We start from the raw sequence: 23098 nt of genomic DNA on the forward strand, positions 1-23098 counted from the left end.
ACCTTGCTAAATTACACCTTGCTAACCCACACCTTGCTAACCCACACCTTGCTAACCCACACCTCGCTAACCCACACCTCGCTAACCCACACCTCGCTAACCCACACCTCGCTAACCCACACCTCGCTAACCCACACCTCGCTAACCCACACCTCGCTAACCCACACCTCGCTAACCCACTAAATCATTCACCCACCACATAGGATACCCATACACTCATCCACCACCCACCCACATTTACCAGTCAATCTGGCATCCTCACCCACCCACTCTTCAGCCACTCTCCCAGTCACGCAGCCTCATCCACCAGCAGACAGACCAGTTGCTAACTCGTCTAATTTACAGAATCCTGCAGTCTTATAAGAAATCACTTATAAGACATAATTTATAAAAAAAGTTATTAGGTATTGCTAATTATGTATTAACATTGTTCAAACGCGTCTTTAGTTAAAATACTCACTAATATAAATGGCAGACACGAACCAAGAATATATTAATGGGGGAAGTGTTAAACCCTAATGTCACACAACGACTGGGGAATGTGAGATGGGTTTAATTCCGGGAAGATTAAGTATATATATTTACGTCGGTATTAAGCATGAAAGAATTTTTTTTTTCGTCTTGGCGTGCAGAAACTACGGCTGCTGGACAGCACACTGTCGGAGCTGCAGGAGCGGGTGGTGAACCTGACGGAGGAGAACAAGGAGCTGCAGGAAACTGTGGCCAGCCTTAGCGAGGCTCACGAGACTCGAACTGAGGCCTCGGGGACAGAAAGTGAGCTGGTACACCGCAAGACTCCCTCCATACACTCCGACCTGAGTGATGCTGAGAGCGACTCTCCTGAACATGTCCAGGTAAGTGACTGGAGGGACGGGGCGAAAAGTCGTCAAGCTAGCATAAAGATTCAGTAATGTCTGTATCTTACAAGATGTTTCGCTAAGAACTTAGCTTTATCAACAAAAGCTCAGTCCTCGGGGGGGGGGATGAAAAGGCTTGCTTTCCATTACGCGACTTTATACTCAAATGTAAAGTTAAGGGAATGAGGCAGAAAGCTGACAAGATCATAATAACACATCTGATGCAAAGGTTTGAGCTTCATCAGACTTTATCAAGTACAGTGTATTACGTGTCCTTATACTCTCATGTCCAGGGAGGCCTACCACTCAGAACGCTTCGTTTGAACATGTTCACATCATGAGTGAATATGAAAATGGTATATAATACCGACATGTTGATTAATAAGATACATGTGCAACAGTTAGATATCTTCATTCCGAAATGTTTCGCCTACACAGTAGGCTTCTTCAGTCAAGTAGAGTTAGCAGTAGTAGTAAAGATCTGAAGACGATGTAATCAGTCTGGAACAATGTTCCAGACTATGGAACAAAACTCTTCTCCAGGCTGAGGGACGGACCACCTCAAAGCTACGTCTTCAGGGGTGATGGACTGATTACATAGTCTTCAAATCTTTACTACCTCTGCTAACCCTTCTGTACTTGCCTGGAGAAGCCTACTGTGTAGGCGAAACGTTTCAGAATAAAGACACCTAACTGTTGCACACATGCCTTACATATGTTCACATCAGCCTACAGCTTCACCTTGAGAAACCTCAGCTCAGGGATACATACAATAAGATATATATATATCACTGTATATATACTTGAAAGTTTATTTTAATCCTTACAGTATTTTAGATTTTAATAGTATTTTTTGACAGGTGGTGAAAAGATTATATGCAGAACTAATGACCTCGTGTAGTCGATAGGTTTTAAACCCAACCAGCCAATCTACCTGTACACGCAAGCTTCCAGTTTTCTACTAAACATATTTTAAAGTTAAGAAATTTCACATATAGCAACTTATGACGTACAGTTATATTCAGAGATTCTCTCACAGGGTCTCTAGATAAACTAAGAAAAAATAACCTTTACCGTGATTTCATTTTAGGTAATCTAATAACGGAGGGTTAGATCCGCAGAGTTTTACTTTTCTCAGATTTTTTACTTTAAAAAAAAAAATCATATATACCCAAGAAGGGTATCTTTGCTCCTAAAGTTCCGTCCAGTGTATCCATACTATGAGAGAGGCGATACTCTTGACATCCCTGGAATATATAGCAAGTTTAAACTAGAACAAAATAAGGCACAATACCGTGACTGGAACAATACACAAATAACTTTCACATAGGAGAGAGGAGCTTATGACGACGTTCCGGTCCGACTTGGATCATTTAAAAGTAACACTAACACATGAGAGTGAGGGAGCCAGTAATATATATATATATATATATATATATATATATATATATATATATATTTATATATATAAATATATATGTATATATATAAATATATATATAAATATATATATATATATATACATATATATAAATATAAATATATATATATAAATATATATATATAAATATATATATATAAATATATATATATAAAGATATATATATATATATAAATATATATGCATATATATAAATATATATATAAATATATGTATATATAAATATATATATAAAAATATATAAATATGTAAAATATATACATAAATATATATATAAATATATATATATATAAATATAAATATGTAAATATATATATACATATATATATATAAATATATATATATATAAAATATATATATATATATATATATATATATATATATATATATATATATATATATATATATATATATATATAAATATATATATATATATATATATATATATATATATATATATATAATGTCGTGCCGAATAGGCAGAATTTGCGATCTTGGCTTAAATAGCAACGCTCATCTTGCCATACAGAACAAGCGAAAATTTGCGTATGCAATAATTTCGCCAAAATCATTCTGAACCTAACGAAAAAAATATATTTCACTGTGTTTGTTTAGTTTTAAATTATTGTAAACAAATCTAAAATATATTTAGTTGGGCTAAAATAAATTGTTCTTGTTATAATAAGGTTAGGTAAATTTTCTAAGATTCGTTTGGAGCAAAATTAAAAATTTTTACATTAACATTAATGAAAAAAATATATCTTTAAACGTATAAGAGAAAAATTTAGAAAGGACTTAATTTTAAATGAGGTCTTGCTAATTGACCAGTTTTACATATTCGGCACGACATATATATATATATATATATATATATATATATATATATATATATATATATATATATATATATATATATATATGCAATAAGATCACAGTAAACAGGTGATTTTAAAATATGCAAAACAACCACTGTGAAAGAGTAGTGAAATTCCAAGCGCTTTCGTGACTACTCACATTGTCAAGGAACTATGAAAGTAATACATCAAAGGAAGGCAATTAAAGGGTTAAGACCACACCTCACAGTCAACTCCCACAACAAAGAAACACCTGACGCGCGACAATACCGGACTCATAAGAAAAGAGGAACACTGCAGTAGGTCCGCTGGTTCAACTAGACAGGTCCTCACGACATCCCACTAACAAAATATTTTACCCAAGAAATAAGGTTTATTATTTGTCCAATGTATTATTAATACATTAATATATTATTTGGGAAGAATTTAATAATACATTGGACAAATAATAAACCTTATTTCTTGGGTAGAATATTTTGTTAGTGGGATGTCGTGAGAACCTGTCTAGTTGGACCAGCGGACCTACTGCAGTGTTCCTCTTTTCTTATGAGTCCGGTATTGTCTCGCGTCAGGTGTTTCTTTGTTGTGGGAGTTGACTGTGAGGTGTGGTCTAAGCCATTTAATTGCCTTCCTTTGATGTATTACTTTCATAGTTCCTTGACAATGTGAGTAGTCACGAAAGCGCTTGGAATTTCACTACTCTTTCACAGTGGTGGTTGTTGTTTTGTATGTATATATATGTGTATATATATATATATATATATATATATATATATATATATATATATATATATATATATATATATATATATATATATATATATATATATATACTCCCTCACTCTCGTGTGTTAGTGTGACTTATAAAGGTACAAATCGGACCGAAACGTCGTAATAAGCTTCTCTCTCCTATATGCGGGTTGTGTACTAAACTAGGAGGGATCAAAACGTTTATAGTAACGAAGTGTGCAGAAGTGCACATGTGAAGTGATGTGTTTCCACTCTACAGCAGCACCGGGAGGGCAAGCTAGGAGGTACCCTGGAGGCCACTACCAGCTTCCAGGAGTCTGGCATCTTCGACACCTCTTGTGAGCTGGTCCACGTCACCACACAGACCGACCTGGTGAGTGCAGAACTTCCCTCATTGCTTTTGCTGGTTCACTTATCTCCCAGTGCATGTTTACTATATTAGCTTTTCACTCAAAAACTTGCACGGCGATACAGAAAATGAAGTGTTACGAAGTGTGATGTAGATCCGGGTGTTAAGTGTGTGTAGTTCGGGTGTTAGCAGTGCCTGCTTATCCAGAAATACGTTTGTGCTTGTAAATATGGATTATTGAGGTGTGTATGTCAGTGTGTGTGTGTGTGTGTGTGTGTGTGTGTGTGTGTGTGTGTGTGTGTGAGAGCGTGCATCTGTCTTGCCTATCTGTGTGTATGTTTGCATGTGTTATTACGTCAGTATCACAGGCAGAAGTGGAGTTCGGTCAACAAGTGAAGTGCACATCCTCGCAGCTAACTCGCTACTCCAATACCTTAATACAACGCTCAGCTTTACTGTTCTTCTTAACATTAGTTTAAGCTCTTGCAATTTTACTAGAATATTTCGCCAGCTAATTTTTGCTACTACATTCATTTGCTAATTCCAGTATTTAAGTAGGCAATAATGCATTACTCTTCAAGCTTTATTAGTGACGTGAGCTTAGCAGTGTGTGCTTGTGCATGACCTGTGTTTGACATATACTTGGCTGGACCAGTCGCAGATGATGCCTGTGTTGGACTGCGAGGTGGACCTCCACAAGTCAGAATGTGTTATCCAGCAGGCTGAGGTTGACCTTCAGAGCGCCGTGGCTCGTCTAGCTGCCATAAGAGCTGCGGTACAGGGCCGGGACTTGAGGCACCTCAGACTCCAAGACCTGCAGGTAATGCTGACACGTCTCCAGAGGGTTCTCTCTTGTAGAAGGGTCGTAAAGAACGCTTTTTCCAAGCGTCATCAGCCCTTTACCATGCCAACAGCTCTTTGCTCCTATGCTGTCTTGTAAATATTTGGTAAAGTTAAAAAAATAAATTTGATGGATACATCCATCAATTTAGTCCAGCAAAATTTTTTTTATAAATCTCCTTTGTTTAATTGATGCTGATGTTCACAGGTCTTGGAATATATTTAAATGAACCGATATTATTTTTAATAGTATCTTAATGATGATTAAAATGCATGTGCAACACATTGGTATCTATTTCCGAAACGTTTTGCCAACACAGGCTTCTTCAGTCGAATACAGAGGTGACTAAAATTGGATACAGCAGAAGCAGTGGAAAGGTTAAGATGTGATCAGTTTATCAGTCTTGAAGTGTTGCACATGCGTCTTTATTCATCACCTTGTCGGCATTATATACAATTATAATAGAGTACTTTAATGAATATGTAATTCCACTAAAGGCAGCACATAGGTTAACACGAATCTCTTACTGTCAATAGCCAGTTCATTGCTGAAGACGAACGGAGGAGGAATACCTACACTTTTCCGCTAATTTGCTTTTTTTTTTGTCCTGTGTCTTGGCTCAGGAGAGTGATGAATACCTCAAGGCGGCCCTGGACGGCGAGCGAGTGAATCTCAGTAAGTTAGAGTACGACAGCATCGTGGAGGGGGAGCGGTGTCTTCAGCGTGAACTGGAACACCTCAAGTGTGAGAAGGGACAGCTGATACTCGAGTGCGACTCTCTCAAAGAGCAGATGAGGAAATACAGATCAGGGTGAGGGAGACTCGTGAAACACGTAAAAAAAAAATTCCATTGTGTTACTCTGATTGTTACAGAAAACAATGTGGGGAAAAAAACAGCATATAGCAAAAGAAAACCTTTATTAGTTCGACGTTTCAATGAATCACCATAAAATTTCTCAAACCGCTCTGCAAAGTAGAAATGAGAAATATGCAATAAAACATTTTAGCTAATTCTCCTATCTGAAGCTTGTCCAGTACCAAAACGTCGTCCTAATAAAGCTCTCCATTTGCTACATATCTTTTTCTACCATATAATTATCTTTATCCTGGTTTAACTTCCACTGCAGCCGAGGGACGGACGCAGAAGAGGCCTTGAAGGGCGAGATCCGTGTCCTAAAGCAGCGACTGACTGTGTCAGAGAGAGCGCGACAAGAGGTGTTCGATGAAAAATGTGAATTAGAAGAAGAGGAGAACGACTCGCGTCTTATGGTGCAAAGGTGAGTACGTTGCGACCGTATCCGTGTGAATAAGACTTGCTTTAAGAGGTAGAAGACTCCAGGCTCCCGTCTTGTTCTCTTCGTGGTGATAAACACTTCCCTATACAACATTGTAGAAGTTTTGGATTGTGTGAATTTTGCTGTTATCAGTTGTATGGATTTCTTTAATCACTAGACTTTACTTGTTATCACTATATCATGTTATTTCTCCTTCCCACGCTCTTCAAATCTGTACTTGGTGTTCTGCTGTCATTGGCACCCATCGCTATGGTTGGGTTGCTATATTCTCGTCTCGTCTGGGAGCTTATAAGGTCTAACACTCTGCGGAGATTCTAATCCACCGGAGTTTCTGCAGCCATTTTCACTACTAATTAACCCACCATCCCCGTCATTACTGACATTCCTGCCAAGCTTCTGCCAGCAAGTCTGTGCCTTGCATTTGCAAGAATCTATCTGCTTTCCTTTCCCTGGCTTGTCTATGTACATTACCACTCGAGTGTCATCTCCATCTTGTGTTGCTCTATACATTCTCCATGTTTATTCTGTGTTCTCCGTACATCCTTTGTGTGTTTGTTCTCTTTCATATAAGGGAATGTTTAGTTTATCTTCTTGGTAATAGGGAGTGTAGGAGTGAGATGTTTTATACTTTAATATATTTATTCAGTAATTTTGGTTCATAGTCACTTTTTGGCCATGGAAAATATTTATTTTCAGTTGCTGTTCACTTGCGAGTTGGTCCCGTATATCACCTTTTATACATGGTGTATAATGCTGGTCTTAGTCACTTGATCCTGGTAATAGTCGCGTCTGCATGTTCGTACTTCCGGCGGATCTGGTGTGTTTATATTTGTGCATATATATATATATATATATATATATATATATATATATATATATATATATATATATATATAATATATATATATAATATATATATATATATATATATATATATATATATATATATAATATATATATATATATAAATTATATATATAATATATATATATAAATTATATATATAATATATATATATATAATATATATATAATATATATATATATATATATATATATATTTTTTTTTTTTTTTTTTTTTTTTTTTTTTTTTTCAACAAGTCGGCCGTCTCCCACCGAGGCAGGGTGACCCAAAAAAGAAAGAAAATCCCCAAAAAGAAAATACTTTCATCATCATTCAACACTTTCACCACACTCGCACATTATCACTGTTTTTGCAGAGGTGCTCAGAATACAACAGTCTAGAAGCATAAACATATAAAGATACACAACATATCCCTCCAAACTGCCAATATCCCAAACCCCTCCTTTAAAGTGCAGGCATTGTACTTCCCATTTCCAGGACTCAAGTCCGACTATATGAAAATAACCGGTTTCCCTGAATCCCTTCACTAAATATTACCCTGCTCACACTCCAACAGATCGTCAGGTCCCAAGTACCATTCGTCTCCATTCACTCCTATCTAACACGCTCACGCACGCTTGCTGGAAGTCCAAGCCCCTTACCCACAAAACCTCCTTTACCCCCTCTCTCCAACCCTTTCGAGGACGACCCCTACCCCGCCTTCCTTCCCCTATAGATTTATATGCTTTCCATGTCATTCTACTGTGATCCATTCTCTCTAAATGACCAAACCACCTCAACAACCCCTCTTCTGCCCTCTGACTAATACTTTTATTAACTCCACACCTTCTCCTAATTTCCACACTCCGAATTTTCTGCATAATATTTACACCACACATTGCCCTTAAACAGGACATCTCCGCTGCCTCCAACCGTCTCCTCGCTGCTGCATTTACCACCCAAGCTTCACACCCATATAAGAGTGTTGGTACTACTATACTTTCATACATTCCCTTCTTTGCCTCCATAGATAACGTTTTTTGACTCCACATATACCTCAACGCACCACTCACCTTTTTTCCCTCATCAATTCTATGATTAACCTCATCCTTCATAAATCCATCCGCCGACACGTCAACTCCCAAGTATCTGAAAACATTCACTTCTTCCATACTCCTCCTCCCCAATTTGATATCCAATTTTTCTTTATCTAAATCATTTGACACCCTCATCACCTTACTCTTTTCTATGTTCACTTTCAACTTTCTACCTTTACACACATTCCCAAACTCATCCACTAACCTTTGCAATTTTTCTTTAGAATCTCCCATAAGCACAGTATCATCAGCAAAAAGTAACTGTGTCAATTCCCATTTTGAATTTGATTCCCCATAATTTAATCCCACCCCTCTCCCAAACACCCTAGCATTTACTTCCTTTACAACCCCATCTATAAATATATTAAACAACCATGGTGACATTACACATCCCTGTCTAAGACCTACTTTTACCGGGAAGTAGTCTCCCTCTCTTCTACACACCCTAACCTGAGCCTCACTATCCTCATAAAAACTCTTTACAGCATTTAATAACTTACCACCTATTCCATATACTTGCAACATCTGCCACATTGCTCCTCTATCCACTCTATCATATGCCTTTTCTAAATCCATAAATGCAATAAAAACTTCCCTATCTTTATCTAAATACTGTTCACATATATGCTTCAATGTAAACACCTGATCTACACATCCCCTACCCACTCTAAAACCTCCTTGCTCATCCGCAATCCTACATTCTGTCTTACCTCTAATTCTTTCAATTATAACCCTACCGTACACTTTTCCTGGTATACTCAGTAAGCTTATTCCTCTATAATTTTTACCGTCTCTTTTGTCCCCTTTCCCTTTATATAAAGGGACTATACATGCTCTCTGCCAATCCCTAGGTACCTTCCCCTCTTTCATACATTTATTAAACAAAAGTACCAACCACTCCAACACTATATCCCCCCCTGCTTTTAACATTTCTGTCATGATCCCATCAGTTCCAGCTGCTTTACCCCCTTTCATTTTACGTAATGCCTCACGTACCTCCCCCACACTTACATTCTGCTCTTCTTCACTCCTAAAAGATGGTATACCTCCCTGACCAGTGCATGAAATTACTGCCTCCCTTTCTTCCTTAACATTTAAAAGTTCCTCAAAATATTCTCGCCATCTACCCAATACCTCCATCTCCCCATCTACTAACTCCCCTACTCTGTTTTTAACTGACAAATCCATATTTTCCCTAGGCTTTCTTAACTTGTTTAACTCACTCCAAAATTTTTTCTTATTTTCATTAAAATTTCTTGACAGTGCCTCTCCCACTCTATCATCTGCTCTCCTTTTGCACTCTCTCACCACTCTCTTTACCTTTCTTTTACTCTCCATATACTCTGCTCTTCTTATAACACTTCTGCTTTGTAAAAACCTCTCATAAGCTACCTTTTTCTCTTTTATCACACCCTTTACTTCATCATTCCACCAATCACTCCTCTTTCCTCCTGCCCCCACCCTCCTATAACCACAAACTTCTGCCCCACATTCTAATACTGCATTTTTAAAACTATTCCAACCCTCTTCAACCCCCCCACTACTCATCTTTGCACTAGCCCACCTTTCTGCCAATAGTCGCTTATATCTCACCCGAACTTCCTCCTCCCTTAGTTTATACACTTTCACTTCCCTCTTACTTGTTGTTGCCACCTTCCTCTTTTCCCATCTACCTCTTACTCTAACTGTAGCTACAACTAAATAATGATCCGATATATCAGTTGCCCCTCTATAAACATGTACATCCTGGAGCCTACCCATCAACCTTTTATCCACCAATACATAATCTAATAAACTACTTTCATTACGTGCTACATCATACCTTGTATATTTATTTATCCTCTTTTTCATAAAATATGTATTACTTATTACCAAATTTCTTTCTACACATAGCTCAATTAAAGGCTCCCCATTTACATTTACCCCTGGCACCCCAAATTTACCTACTACTCCCTCCATAACATTTTTACCCACTTTAGCATTAAAATCCCCAACCACCATTACTCTCACACTTGATTCAAAACTCCCCACGCATTCACTCAACATTTCCCAAAATCTCTCTCTCTCCTCTACACTTCTCTCTTCTCCAGGTGCATACACGCTTATTATAACCCACTTTTCACATCCAATCTTTATTTTACTCCACATAATCCTTGAATTAATACATTTATAGTCCCTCTTTTCCTGCCATAGCTTATCCTTCAACATTATTGCTACTCCTTCTTTAGCTCTAACTCTATTTGAAACCCCTGACCTAATCCCATTTATTCCTCTCCACTGAAACTCTCCCACCCCCTTCAGCTTTGTTTCACTTAAAGCCAGGACATCCAGCTTCTTCTCATTCATAACATCCACAATCATCTCTTTCTTATCATCTGCACAACATCCACGCACATTCAGACTTCCCACTTTGACAATTTTCTTCTTCTTATTCTTTTTAGTAATCTTTACAGGAAAAGGGGTTACTAGCCCATTGTTCCCGGCATTTTAGTTGACTTTTACAACACGCATGGCTTACGGAGGAAAGATTCTTATTCCACTTCCCCATGGATATAAAAGGAAAATTAATAAGACCAAGAACTATTAAGATAAAATCAAAGAAAACTCAGATGAGTGTGTATAAATAAATGTGTACATGTATGTGTAGTGTGACCTAAGTGTAAGTAGAAGTAGCAAGACATGCCTGTAATCTTGCATATTTATGAGACAGACAAAAGACATCAGCAATCCTACCATCATGTAAAACAATCACAGGCTTCGTTTTACACTCACTTGGCAGGACGGTAGTACCTCCCTGGGTGGTTGCTGTCTACCAACCTACTACTGGAATATATATATATATATATATATATATATATATATATTATATATATATATATAATATATATATATATATAATATATATATATATATATATATATATATATATATATATATATATATATATATATATATATATATATATATATATATATATATATATATATATATATATATATATATATGGATGTGAAGCTTGGGTGGTAAATGCAGCAGCGAGGAGACGGTTGGAGGCAGTGGAGATGTCCTGTCTAAGGGCAATGTGTGGTGTAAATATTATGCAGAAAATTCGGAGTGTGGAAATTAGGAGAAGGTGTGGAGTTAATAAAAGCATTAGTCAGAGGGCAGAAGAGGGGTTGTTGAGGTGGTTTGGTCATTTAGAGAGAATGGATCAAAGTAGAATGACATGGAAAGCATATAAATCTATAGGGGAAGGAAAGAGGGGGAGGGGTCGTCCTCGAAAGGGTTGGAAAGAGGGGGTAAAGGAGGTTTTGTGGGCGAGGGGCTTGGACTTCCAGCAAGCGTGCTTGAGCGTGTTAGATAGGAGTGAATGGAGACGAATGATACTTGGGACCTGACGATCTGTTGGAGTGTGAGCAGGGTAATATTTAGTGAAGGGATTCAGGGAAACCGGTTATTTTCTTATAGTCGGACTTGAGTCCTGGAAATGGGAAGTACAATGCCTGCACTTTAAAGGAGGGGTTTGGGATATTGGCAGTTTGGAGGGATATGTTGTGTATCTTTATACGTATATGCTTCTAAACTGTTGTATTCTGAGCACCTCTGCAAAAGCAGTGATAATGTGTGAGTGTGGTGAAAGTGTTGAATGATGATGAAAGTATTTTTCTTTTTGGGGATTTTCTTTTTTGGGTCACCCTGCCTCGGTGGGAGACGACCAACTTGTTAAATATATATATATATATATATATATATATATATATATATATATATATATATATATATATATATATATATATATATATATATACACACACAGTGTGTGTGTATAATTATACATTTAATTTCATCTGATCGCTGACCCCCAAAGCTGTGTTCAGGCGAGCTTCAGATTACTAATCCAACATTACCACTATTATTAATTATATATCCGTAGTAGTAGTGTAGTAGAGCACTGGAGCAACAATCTGAGTTCCGTCAAAGCACGGGTTCAAGGTCTGGCACACAAGTGAATTGTTACATTCATATGACACACTTTCTCGTGATACCTCGGTAAAAGTAATCCATCTGCCTATGTATTATTTGCCAGTAATTTAGTTGTGAGATGAACACGGCTAGCTTTTCCGTGTTTGCGGTTAAGATTATATCGTGATTTCTTGTTATTGCAAGCGAGGTGCGAGTGAGTGCTAACCGCATGTGGGTTACCGTAATGCGTTACCGTCAAGGAGTGTGCAATATGAGAGGTACTCCGCCCCCTGTCTACTCTCTCCAGCCCCAGGAGTCATTACGTGGACCACACCAAGACTGTTCAGTAACGCGGCGCCATCTGCGCACAGCGTTGGTTCATATACGCTTGTAATCACAATATAAATCTCTACGCAATAGTCTAGAAAAGATAATCAATATAGCAGCGTTCCTTTACGCCAGGATACCAAGGTCGGTGTTGTTATGACAGGGTCAGTTAAGATCGCCCTTCCTGCCTCGCACTGACTTAACTGACGCCTCACATGCAACCCCCAGTTAAGACTCCAGCGCTCGTCCTACTCCTCAGGAATATCAGCCTTACTGCATAAGGAAATACGTAGTTGTGTAGCTGTCTTGAGGACGAACAGCAGTTGGCGTGGCAGTAGCCGTCTGGTAGCCGACACATGCACACACACAGTCACTCTCCCTCTGGATATACACTACGCGCACACAAGTTCCAGGTTCTCTCGTATACCTCTACACATCAAGATTATGTAAACTGAAAGCTTGGAAACGATGTGTGTCTTCAATGAACTGCAGTTATGAACCTGTGCTTAAAATGCAACTATAATCGTGTGTGTGCTCCTTGATAATTATGTTAACTTTTCGTAAGGTTTTGACAAAACTAACATTTTCAGCTTGGTTAAGAATTGTGAAACGAATGGAACTATTGTGCTAATGAAAATAAAAGAGCTAAGTGTGGAGTGAAGCCCCTGAACGGAGGTGAAGATGGCATGTGTGGAGGTGTTGTGTTGGGCGGCTGGACGGCAGGAGAGCACTACCACAACCACCAACACCAGCAGGAATAACACCAGCAGGAGCAGCAGCGAGGAGCGGCGAGGTCTTGGGCCACACTCCTGATCCTCCTACTGCTGCTCAGATTGCCATGGACCTTTATACCCTCCACTTGCTGCTCAACCAAACGTTCAGACCAGGCCAGCAACCACTACCAGCACACCTGCCTGGCCTGGCACTCTCGGTGGGGTCCACACAACACCCACCTCCAACACCTTCACTTTCTGCCACTTCACCTTCCGCCCTTCCATCTTCCGCCCCTTCACCTTCCGTCCCTTCACCTTCCGTCCCTCTACATACGAGAAACGGGATAAAATTTCATCGTGAAAGAGCAAGCACAGCCACCATTATGCATCTCGACACCAGGCAACGACTGTGAGTGAACCACACGGCTTAATTCTTCCCTCTGAATATAGTAAATAATAATAATAATAATAATAATAATAATAATAATAATAATAATAATAGAGTCGGCGGAGAAGGCATGGTAGCACAAGATTATTATACTAGTAAACCTTTTCGGGTTTAGCGGTTGACTTAATAATAATAATACGCTAGTAATATGTTTTAACTCATCGAATATTCGTTAAGTAAATACTCTGCACTTATTTTAGAATGTTGGTAAGCCAAAAACTATGAGAAGAGGAGCTTGTCTGCCTCAGTCCTTTCCTCCTCCTGCCCAACCACATCCTAGGGCAGGGAAAAGTTGCGTCCCGTGCTTCCGGGTTGTATTAAATTCAGGACTTGTTAACTCTTTCTTCCCTCCTCTGTAATAACTCTAAGGAAGCTGGGTAATTATGGACAGCCTTGGTAATTACAGCGTTGTTAATGCTGGCAGCTACAATTACAGCAAGAGTAATTGTTAGGAGGGCTGTCTTGAGTTTGTAGGCTACCTTAATTGATAATGGATGAAGGCTTCAGGTGTACAAAAATAACAGCTACGGAATAGTCTTATCAGTGCAATTACACATTTGGGTGATGGAGAGACTGAACTCTAGCTCTTGGTCCAGTCTTTTAACTTCCAATTAACTTGGGAAATTGGGAAACTAAACTAATAGGGAAGGTAGGGGCGATGCAGCGCCTGTGGAATGAGACACTAGCAGGTTCTTTCCAAGGGGAGGAAGGGTCCATTTCCTTGGATCAAGAGCCATTCACCGGACGAAGTAGCCCTATAATCCATGTTTGCACCCATTAAACTTGCTTCTTGAACTAGGTCCTGAGACCTGCCATCATAATTTTTTCATATGCAATCTTTGTATAAAGTTATTTACCTCCTTGGACTTATCTCAAGTAATTTTCCTTTCATCATTACACTTGTTAACATTGAACTCTAATATGTATATTGCAGTCATCTTAAGTTCGCATCCGCATTAACTTATTCTGTAAACATCCATATGAAAGACACTTTCCCCATTAGATAATTGAACATAACCAGTAACCGTAAAGGTTCAAGGACTCGCCCTTGGGGATACCACTTGTTGCTCTGGAAAATCTACTTTCCTCCCATCAGTGTGATTCTGCCGTTGCTGTTGTCACCTCGATCTATTACTCCATTTTATGAGTTAGTCATCTGTATGGCAATGCGCGATTGCTTATGGTATTAAATGTACATTTCACCTACATGGCATTATCTTGCTCCATCTCTGTCAACCTCTCGTAGTTATGCTGGAGTAGTAACTCGGTAACATTTCTAAACCTGTTAGAAATTATGTGGGTGAATTTCATAGGCACACAGTCTTCAATTAACATTCCATCCACATAACTGGGGAGAACTCTTGCACATCTGAAACAAATTATACTTACTGATATAGATGTACCTCGGAGACATGTGGGACTTCAGTCGCATGTCCCTCTCTCAACGCTCACCGTCTCAGCTCCCTAGCACACTTCGGGGCCCTAGATTAGGAACATACGGTTCCTGAATATTTATTATGAAAATTTAAGCCCATAACACTGGCAATCTTTGTTGTGGACTGTATAACAATTGTAGAAGAAACTATAACTTGACATGAATAATTTTTTGTGTATTAATAATTATACATTTCAGTGGTTTAGTTACGTTGTGAATGTATCTTACCTACCAAATTATGGTCTTAGTGATATATTCTACGGCCTCCCTACAGGACAGTAACTAATATTGGTCAATACCTAGGTACCTTACCGGTTGTGTGAGGTTTAATACACACTGGGAGGCGTACTTTAATTATTAAATGATACATGTGTTAGGCAATGTAGAATCTCCAGCTACAGCTCCCGTTTTTCATTTGTATCCTTATCGTGATGCTTTCACCATAAATCTGGACCCTTACAGATACACGTTATATTCACTTATTTTATGGTCCCAAATTTTTTGCTAATACTCTTTGTCGGCCTCGATGACCCATTAAAATATAAGCCACAGGAGAACCAACAACCCCTATAAATTCCTTATTTATGGTAATCATTTAAATATAATGTAATTGTTATATATTACAAAAAAATAATAAACGGGTAAAAAAAAGTCACTGATTATAAATAAATGTATGTGTAAAAGGTGAACGTTTAATGACGAGGGCTCGAAAAAATGGCGGAACGCAGAATTTAAAAGTCACATCAACACTACACTACGTTATATAAATACTATTATCCCCATCAATTCTTACACAAAAATTACAGGAAAATTATCAAAATTTTCCACAAAACCTGTTCACTTGAGTTTCTTTACTCCAAGCTCTGTATTAGGCCTTTTCTTGGAATTGTCTCCATTCTTACACAGTGTGCATGTTGCAGATATTGATCCACAGTAAAACGCCTGCCCATTTTCTTAATTTAAATGGTATACTAATGGCTTCACTACATCTCCGGTGACTTGTATACATGATCATGTGTGTAGCTCGGTTTCAGGGGTTGATTCTCAGATCCTGGCCCTGGTTATTGCTGCATTTCAGATTCACTTTCTTAGCCTCATATCGTACCTGCTCTTAAAAATATGGACGGAGCCTGCCTCCCTCATTTCCTCGCCTAGATCATTCCACTTTCGAGCACTTTAAGACTGAAGGAATGCTTTAACATATCTTCACGTTTCTCGCCTTTCAAACAGCCTATCCCTCTCTACCATATTAATTCATTAGGTCCATTTCCTTTAGCCTCTCGTAGCTTTTTTTTTTTTTTTTTTTTTTTTTTTTTTTTTTTTTTTTTTTTTTTTTTTTTTTTTTTTTTTTTTTTTTTTTTTTGACAGACCGACACCAACATTAACTAGGCGAGGTGAGTTTGTTGGTGCGTGCTAGTGTGATAGTGTAACAGCGTGATGGCTAGTGTGATAGTGTAACAGCGTGATGACTGGCACGCAATATATACACACAGTAATTATAGTTATGTAAACAGAAACCTGCTAACAAAGATCCCTGGCACGTACCATATAGCCAGTCAGATGCAGGCATGTGTAAACCATCAGATGCAGGCATGTGTGAACCATCAGATGCAGGCATGTACTCGCCTATTTGTACTCGCCTATTTGTGGTTGCAGGGGTCGAGTCATAGCTCCTGTCCCCGCCTCTTCGCTGATTGCTACTAGGTCCTCTCTCTTCCTGCCCCATGAGCTTTATCATACCTCGCCTTAAAACTATGTATGGTTCCCGCCTCCACTACTTCACTTTCTAGGCCATTCCACGGCCTGACTACTCTATGACTGAAGAAATACTTTCTAACATCCCTTTGATTCATCTGAGTCTTCAACTTCCAATTGTGACCTCTTGTGTCTGTGTCCCATCTCTGGAACATCCCGTCTTTGTCCACCTCGTCTATTCCGCGCAGTATTTTATATGTCGTTATCATGTCTCCCCTGACCCTCCTGTCCTCCAGTGTCGTCAGGCCGATGTGTGAACCATCAGATGCAGGCATGTGTGAACCATCAGATGCAGGCATGTGTGAACCATCAGATGCAGGCATGTGTGAACCATCAGATGCAGGCATGTGTGAACCATCAGATGGAGACGTGTGTACGATACATGTTCAGACTATCAGTTGTACGCATACAACACATGTACTTGTAGAAACCATCCATTATATGCATGCACATTACATGTACAAACCTTCAGCCCTGTGTACACACATGTACACTTGCATCAACCACCATTCATACAAAGGCAGTTGTTTACAGTAACTACAGACCGTGATAAACACAACACAAACCATTGAAACATTTGAACCAAGCCTTCAACTTGCATTACCGTACATACAAGTGCCGGTATTAAAGTAACTCTGGTATTATCCTGTGTCAGGTCGTAACGATACAACTGTTCTTGTAACTTGATTTCCAAAACTACCAAAGGAGAACAAATGCACAGCAGGGGTCATACCTATCATTTTGAGATTTATAACCGCAGACTGAGAAAACAAAACTAGCAAGTCCCCTTAATTATTTTCACGACGACGACGACGGACTATGATAAAAGCAGTAGCAACAACTAAATTTTGATAAATGTGACATGACTAGCAATCAAAGATAACGATTTATGGAATTTACTTATTACTGGAATTTTACAACAATCATAGAATTATAGCAAAGGTATGAGTAGGTGGATTACATGTGAATGTAAGAGAGCATTCAGTGCGATATTCCGACAAAGACTAATATATGAACTAGAATAACAGGCAGGAATGAAAGGTAAACTGCTCCATTGAGTTGGTAGTATTAGAAGAGTGAAATAAGTAATGAAACATTATGATCGGTACTAGGAACGCTATTGTTTCTAGTGTATAAAAATGATCTAAACCAAAGGAACTGAGACCTATGTGTTCTTTTTTATTGATGTAAAATTGAGAGATTAAAAAACGAGAGGACAGAGACTCCAAGAATATCTGAGAAACTTCAGAAGTGATGGAACAAGGGGCTGTGTTCAGTCTGGATATATGTAAGGTTATGGAGGATGGGGGTAAACATATCAAAGAAGGTGAACATTAGCCATAAAACATTGGCGGTGTATGTCAGTCTGGTACACCTCAGAACAGAACAGCATTCAGTGATCTAAACTAATAATCCTTCACGCTATCATAACTCAACTTGTGTCAAGATCATAATAAAGTACGTGGTCCTAGCCTCACCTGGTCAAGTATTTGCAGAAATAAAAAAAAAAAAAAAAAAAAAAAAGTCCAAAATTAGGCAGCCATGCTAATCCCAGAACAAAGAAGAAACAAGGCTAATTTGATGACCTTGGAGGAGAGGTCAAGGGGAAGATATAATTACAACATACAAACTACGAATAGGATTATAGAGGGCAAAATGTTACTGTTTGAATGACAACGACAGAAACTAGGAGATGCAGGTGGAAGATGAAGACAGAAGTCATGAATCCTGAGAGAACTTTGTCTCCTATAGTAAAAAAAAATAATATTTATATATTTCTTATTATTAACACATCGGCTGTTTCCCACCAAGGCAGGGTGGACTGAAAAAGAAAAACTTTCATCATTCACTCCATCACTGTCTTGCCAGAGGTGCACTTACACTACAGTTATAAAACTGCAACATTAACACCCCTCCTTCAGAGTGCAGACACTGTACTTTGCATCTCCAGGAATCAAGTCCGGCCTGCCGGTTTCCCTGAATCCCTTCATAAATGTTAACTTGCTTACACTCCAACAGCACGTAAAGTCTTAAAACCCATTTGTCTCCATTCGCTCCTATTTAACACGCTCACACACGCTTGCTGGAAGTCCACACCCCTCTCACACAAAACCTCCTTTACCCCTCCCTCCAACCTTTCCTAGGCTGACCTCTACCCTGCCTTCCCTCCACTACAGATTTATACACCCTCGAAGTTATTCTGTTTCGTTCCATTCTCTCTACATGTCCAAACCATCTCAATACCCCCTCTTCAGCCCTCTGGATAATAGTTTTGGTAATCCCATACCTCCTCCTAATAATAGAATGTTCAAAATACGTTAGCTGCAGAGGCAAATCAGCTCCCAGCCACGAAAGTAGGCGTGATAAAGGCCAAAAACCAGTAATGCCCGTCAACATTGCTCTAGAGGTGGGGGGTCAAGATCACAGACTCGACCCCCTGCTAACAAATTGCCAAAACGGAAATGGACATACATACTAGTAAGCATAAGAACTGTCATACTTTTGCTGCAGCTCCTGATTTATTGATTCTTATTTTGTTGTTGTTGTTGTATTAAGGTGTCGGTAATGTTCAGTTGTGTTTATGACGTCTTGCCACCCTCCCAAATCAGTCTATATTGTACAATAAAATGTTCGATGCAAAATTGCAACGATGTTTTAAATTTCGTATACGAGGCAGCTCATTTTAGTCTTAACCTATTAATAGCTTTTAAAGAAAAGATGTTTTGCATAATTAAAAATTTTCAGTTCACTTTCGGTTTTCAGAGAGAGCTTGTTTAACAGTTGGTACTAATTAAAACTTACTTAGAATTTACATCTGATCAGAACCCCCCCCCCCCCCAAATGACCATTTAATCTAGGTAGGCTGTATCCTGTTAATGTTTTTTTTTTGTAACACATTGGTATAATGTATCTGTGACGTTAATGGTAACCTACTTCACCCTAGGTTGGAGTCACAAATGGAGGCAGCGCGAGAAATGGAAAACTTACTTAGTGCCTCCTTATCCCAGGAGCAGGAGATCTCCAGGGAACTCCATCGACGTGTCAGAGACTTGCAGGTTGGATATTGTTCTTTTTGTATTGATAGCACACACGCTTTTTAAATGAATATATCATTAGCAGTGTGATTTTAGATGTTCATTGTATGACGAACAATTCTGTTAGTTTACTTTTAAGCCAGCGACGCGATAATATTTATAATATTGTGCGTCTTTCAGAAACTTGAAAAGGAACACCGTGGTCGTCTTGAGAAATTAGAATCTGCAAGTCGTAGAGCTGAAGAAAAGGCATCTGCTCTTTCCAAGGCCAAAGATGATTTGGCAATGCAACTTAACTTTGCAGCATATGGTTTAATCATAGCTGATTATTGGAGACAAATGGTACCACAGTCAGCTGCTGCCCTTGTCCCATATAATGGCAAGATGGTGAAAGTGTTTCCAGGAAAATGCCCCACAAAAGCCCTCACAGTAGGGACTCTCGATAAGGTGGAAAATTGCACTCTGAAGAGCAGTAACAGTGTGTCTGTGTACCCCCGTGATGTGTGTGATGCTTGCATACAAACATCTTTCAAATTCTTAACAGCAAACGCAGGTGTGCAAAATTGCTTGGAGTTCAGAAATGAGTTCATACCTAACGATAATTCTTCCCATGAGCATGGTCAGCGGCGAGCTGCAGAAAAGGATGAAGATGAGCCTGTTAATAAACGACCAAGAAACATATCTACTAAGAGCCAGGCCACAATGACTCTAAAGACAGAGTCAGTCACTGAACGAGAACAGTTCTACCTAGAGCAGATCGAGTTTTTGCAAAGGGAGAAAATCATTCTTAGGAAGGTACAGTATGGCGTATTATGCTATAGTAGAATCACAGGGTATTCAGTAATTATGTGGTAGTTTCTGCTTAAATTAAGTGATCTTTTCAAGACGTTATGAATTTGACATTTAATTAAAAATAATAATTATAATACTGTGTGTATAATAATGTGTGTAGTTTTATTTTAAATATTAATTCTTGTTTTCAATTATAGGGCCAAGATAATGAGAGAAGAGATTCTTTACAGCAACATCATGACTTGGAAGGAGAAATCAATGAAATAAGATACCAGCTTGAAGAAGCTACACGTGACAAATGTACTCTACTGTTTCGCTTAGAGGAAGTCCAGGATGAAAAAGAAGATATCAAACGTAACTTACTTGTAAGAATAGAAGAATTGAAAGGGGACATGTCTCGTTACAACGATCTACACGAGTTGGAAAAGAATACTCTACGTAAGGAACACGAAGCTCAGCTGCAAGAACTGGAAAAAGAGCGCAACCAACAGGAGGAAAGAGTTAGACACTTGGAACTGCAACTTGCAACTTTCAGGCAGGAACTGGAGATAGTTGGGATTTCCATTGCAAACGATCTTGTGCAAATGGATTCTCATGGGGAGAGTGTTCATTCGTGTGGAAGGAAGTCACCCTTGAAGTGTAGTGAAGGTGACAGTGACGTACTGAAGAAGATCAGGGAATTAGTTAAATCAGAAACTGACCTCAGACAAAAGATTTATGATCTTGAGAAAAAGGTAACATAAAAAAAATGATCCTGTTCATTTTATAGTATTGGTTTTGATTTTCTGTAATGTAATTTATGAAAAATAAAACTTGATTTGTGCCTAATGCAGGGTGTTTCAAAGTGATGGACTCGATTTGAATATATATTGCTTTTAAATTGGGTCCATCGTTTTGAAACCATGTATAACATTTAATTTTTTTAGGAGTGTGCATATCGCGAGACAATTCGTGAAGCTGACAAGATCATGTCTAGCCATGTAACATCATACAAGCAGCGTATAGAGGAACTGGAGGCAGCAGCAGATCAACAGACTCTGAAAGTTCAGCAATTAGAAGCTTCAGAAGAACGGTTAAGATCTACTTTAAGAAATAATTCAAGAACTAGTGAGGGTGCTCGCATTTCCGACCTTCTGGACCGCCTCATTGAAATTGAAAATTCAGAACTAAAACTGAAAGAACGGGTGTGGAACCTTGAGAGAAGTGAAAAGGAACTCCAGATAAAAGTAAGATAATTACACCGGAATTAATATTTGGCCAAAAATAACAATAAGAGTAATTTTAAGAGAAAGTATTATTACCATGGGCAGCATGGAAAAATAAACACTAAAAATTTCCCTTATTCCATTAAAATTTACACAAATCACATCCATTAATCTTGGTAATAAAGCATTTTTGTCATTCGTTAATCTAATAATGTTTTATGCATGTTGCTTACAGTTAATGGAAGCTGAGAAAGGTAACCAGGCACTGCGTGCAGAGCTGCGTGACCAGGAGGAAATTGTACATCGTCTAATGTCCTTAGAAACTGAAAATAATGCTTTATCCGTAGAACTAAACCAAGTGAGTACTTTTAGGATGGTATATGCTGAAATCTCCAAACTAATTTTGCAAAATTGGCACATTAACAGTGAGATGTACTGTACAGTGCTTGTATTTTTTATATAATGTACAGTACCTGTATTTGTTTATATACTGTACAGTACCTGTATTTATATATATACTGTACAGTACCTGTATGTACTTGTTTACTCCAATTGCAGTATGTTGCAGAATTTTGTATTCCTAAAGTTTTGCTGCTGGGAAATAATAGGCATTCTAAACAGGTGTTAATTTTCAGGCCCAGGACTCTGCCCGCAAGGTGTCAGAGATACAGCAAAATGAAAGCTATTTACGTGCTCGTGTGGAGGAACTCGAAGTCACAGAAAACTCATTACGGGAAACCCTTCAGCAGGCTGATGTTATTTTGGCTCAGAGAGAGAGAAAGCTCAGAGACCAGGTTGGTAAAAGCTCTTTAAGGTTAGTAAGTTTATTGAGGCACGGGTACACATAAATACATTTATTATACATAGCTTAAATTACATATGATAACCCCCCAGAATCAGTGATTTGTTTCCATTGTACAATCTTTTGTTGTTTTCACATTAATCTGTTGAAAATTTACATTTCTTATTTAATGACTACAATTGTCAGGTTGAATCCCTCCAAGAGGAAGTACAGTCATACAAAGACCAGCTAGAAGCCGCAGCCTCAAAGGAATATGGAGCGAAGGAGTCTGAAGTGTCATACAAGAAACAGTTGGA

The 23098-nt window shown here is 38.4% G+C and overlaps 1 protein-coding gene across 1 annotated transcript in view; it reads left to right on the plus strand.

Moving 5' to 3' along the window:
• LOC128694435 (uncharacterized) overlaps positions 1–23098 on the plus strand; it is a 229350-nt gene that overhangs the window by 175115 nt on the left and 31137 nt on the right. The window contains exons 10-21 of the mRNA XM_070097923.1: positions 633–854; positions 4162–4275; positions 4907–5071; positions 5716–5903; positions 6220–6369; positions 19913–20024; positions 20184–20798; positions 20993–21529; positions 21722–22021; positions 22236–22358; positions 22636–22794; positions 22989–23098. The exon at positions 22989–23098 is cut by the window's right edge and continues 91 nt beyond it. Coding sequence (XP_069954024.1) covers positions 633–854; positions 4162–4275; positions 4907–5071; positions 5716–5903; positions 6220–6369; positions 19913–20024; positions 20184–20798; positions 20993–21529; positions 21722–22021; positions 22236–22358; positions 22636–22794; positions 22989–23098 — 2795 coding nt within the window. The remainder of the gene's footprint in view (positions 1–632; positions 855–4161; positions 4276–4906; positions 5072–5715; positions 5904–6219; positions 6370–19912; positions 20025–20183; positions 20799–20992; positions 21530–21721; positions 22022–22235; positions 22359–22635; positions 22795–22988) is intronic.

Source organism: Cherax quadricarinatus, chromosome 60 (assembly GCF_038502225.1).
Source record: "Cherax quadricarinatus isolate ZL_2023a chromosome 60, ASM3850222v1, whole genome shotgun sequence".
NCBI lineage: Eukaryota > Metazoa > Arthropoda > Malacostraca > Decapoda > Parastacidae > Cherax > Cherax quadricarinatus.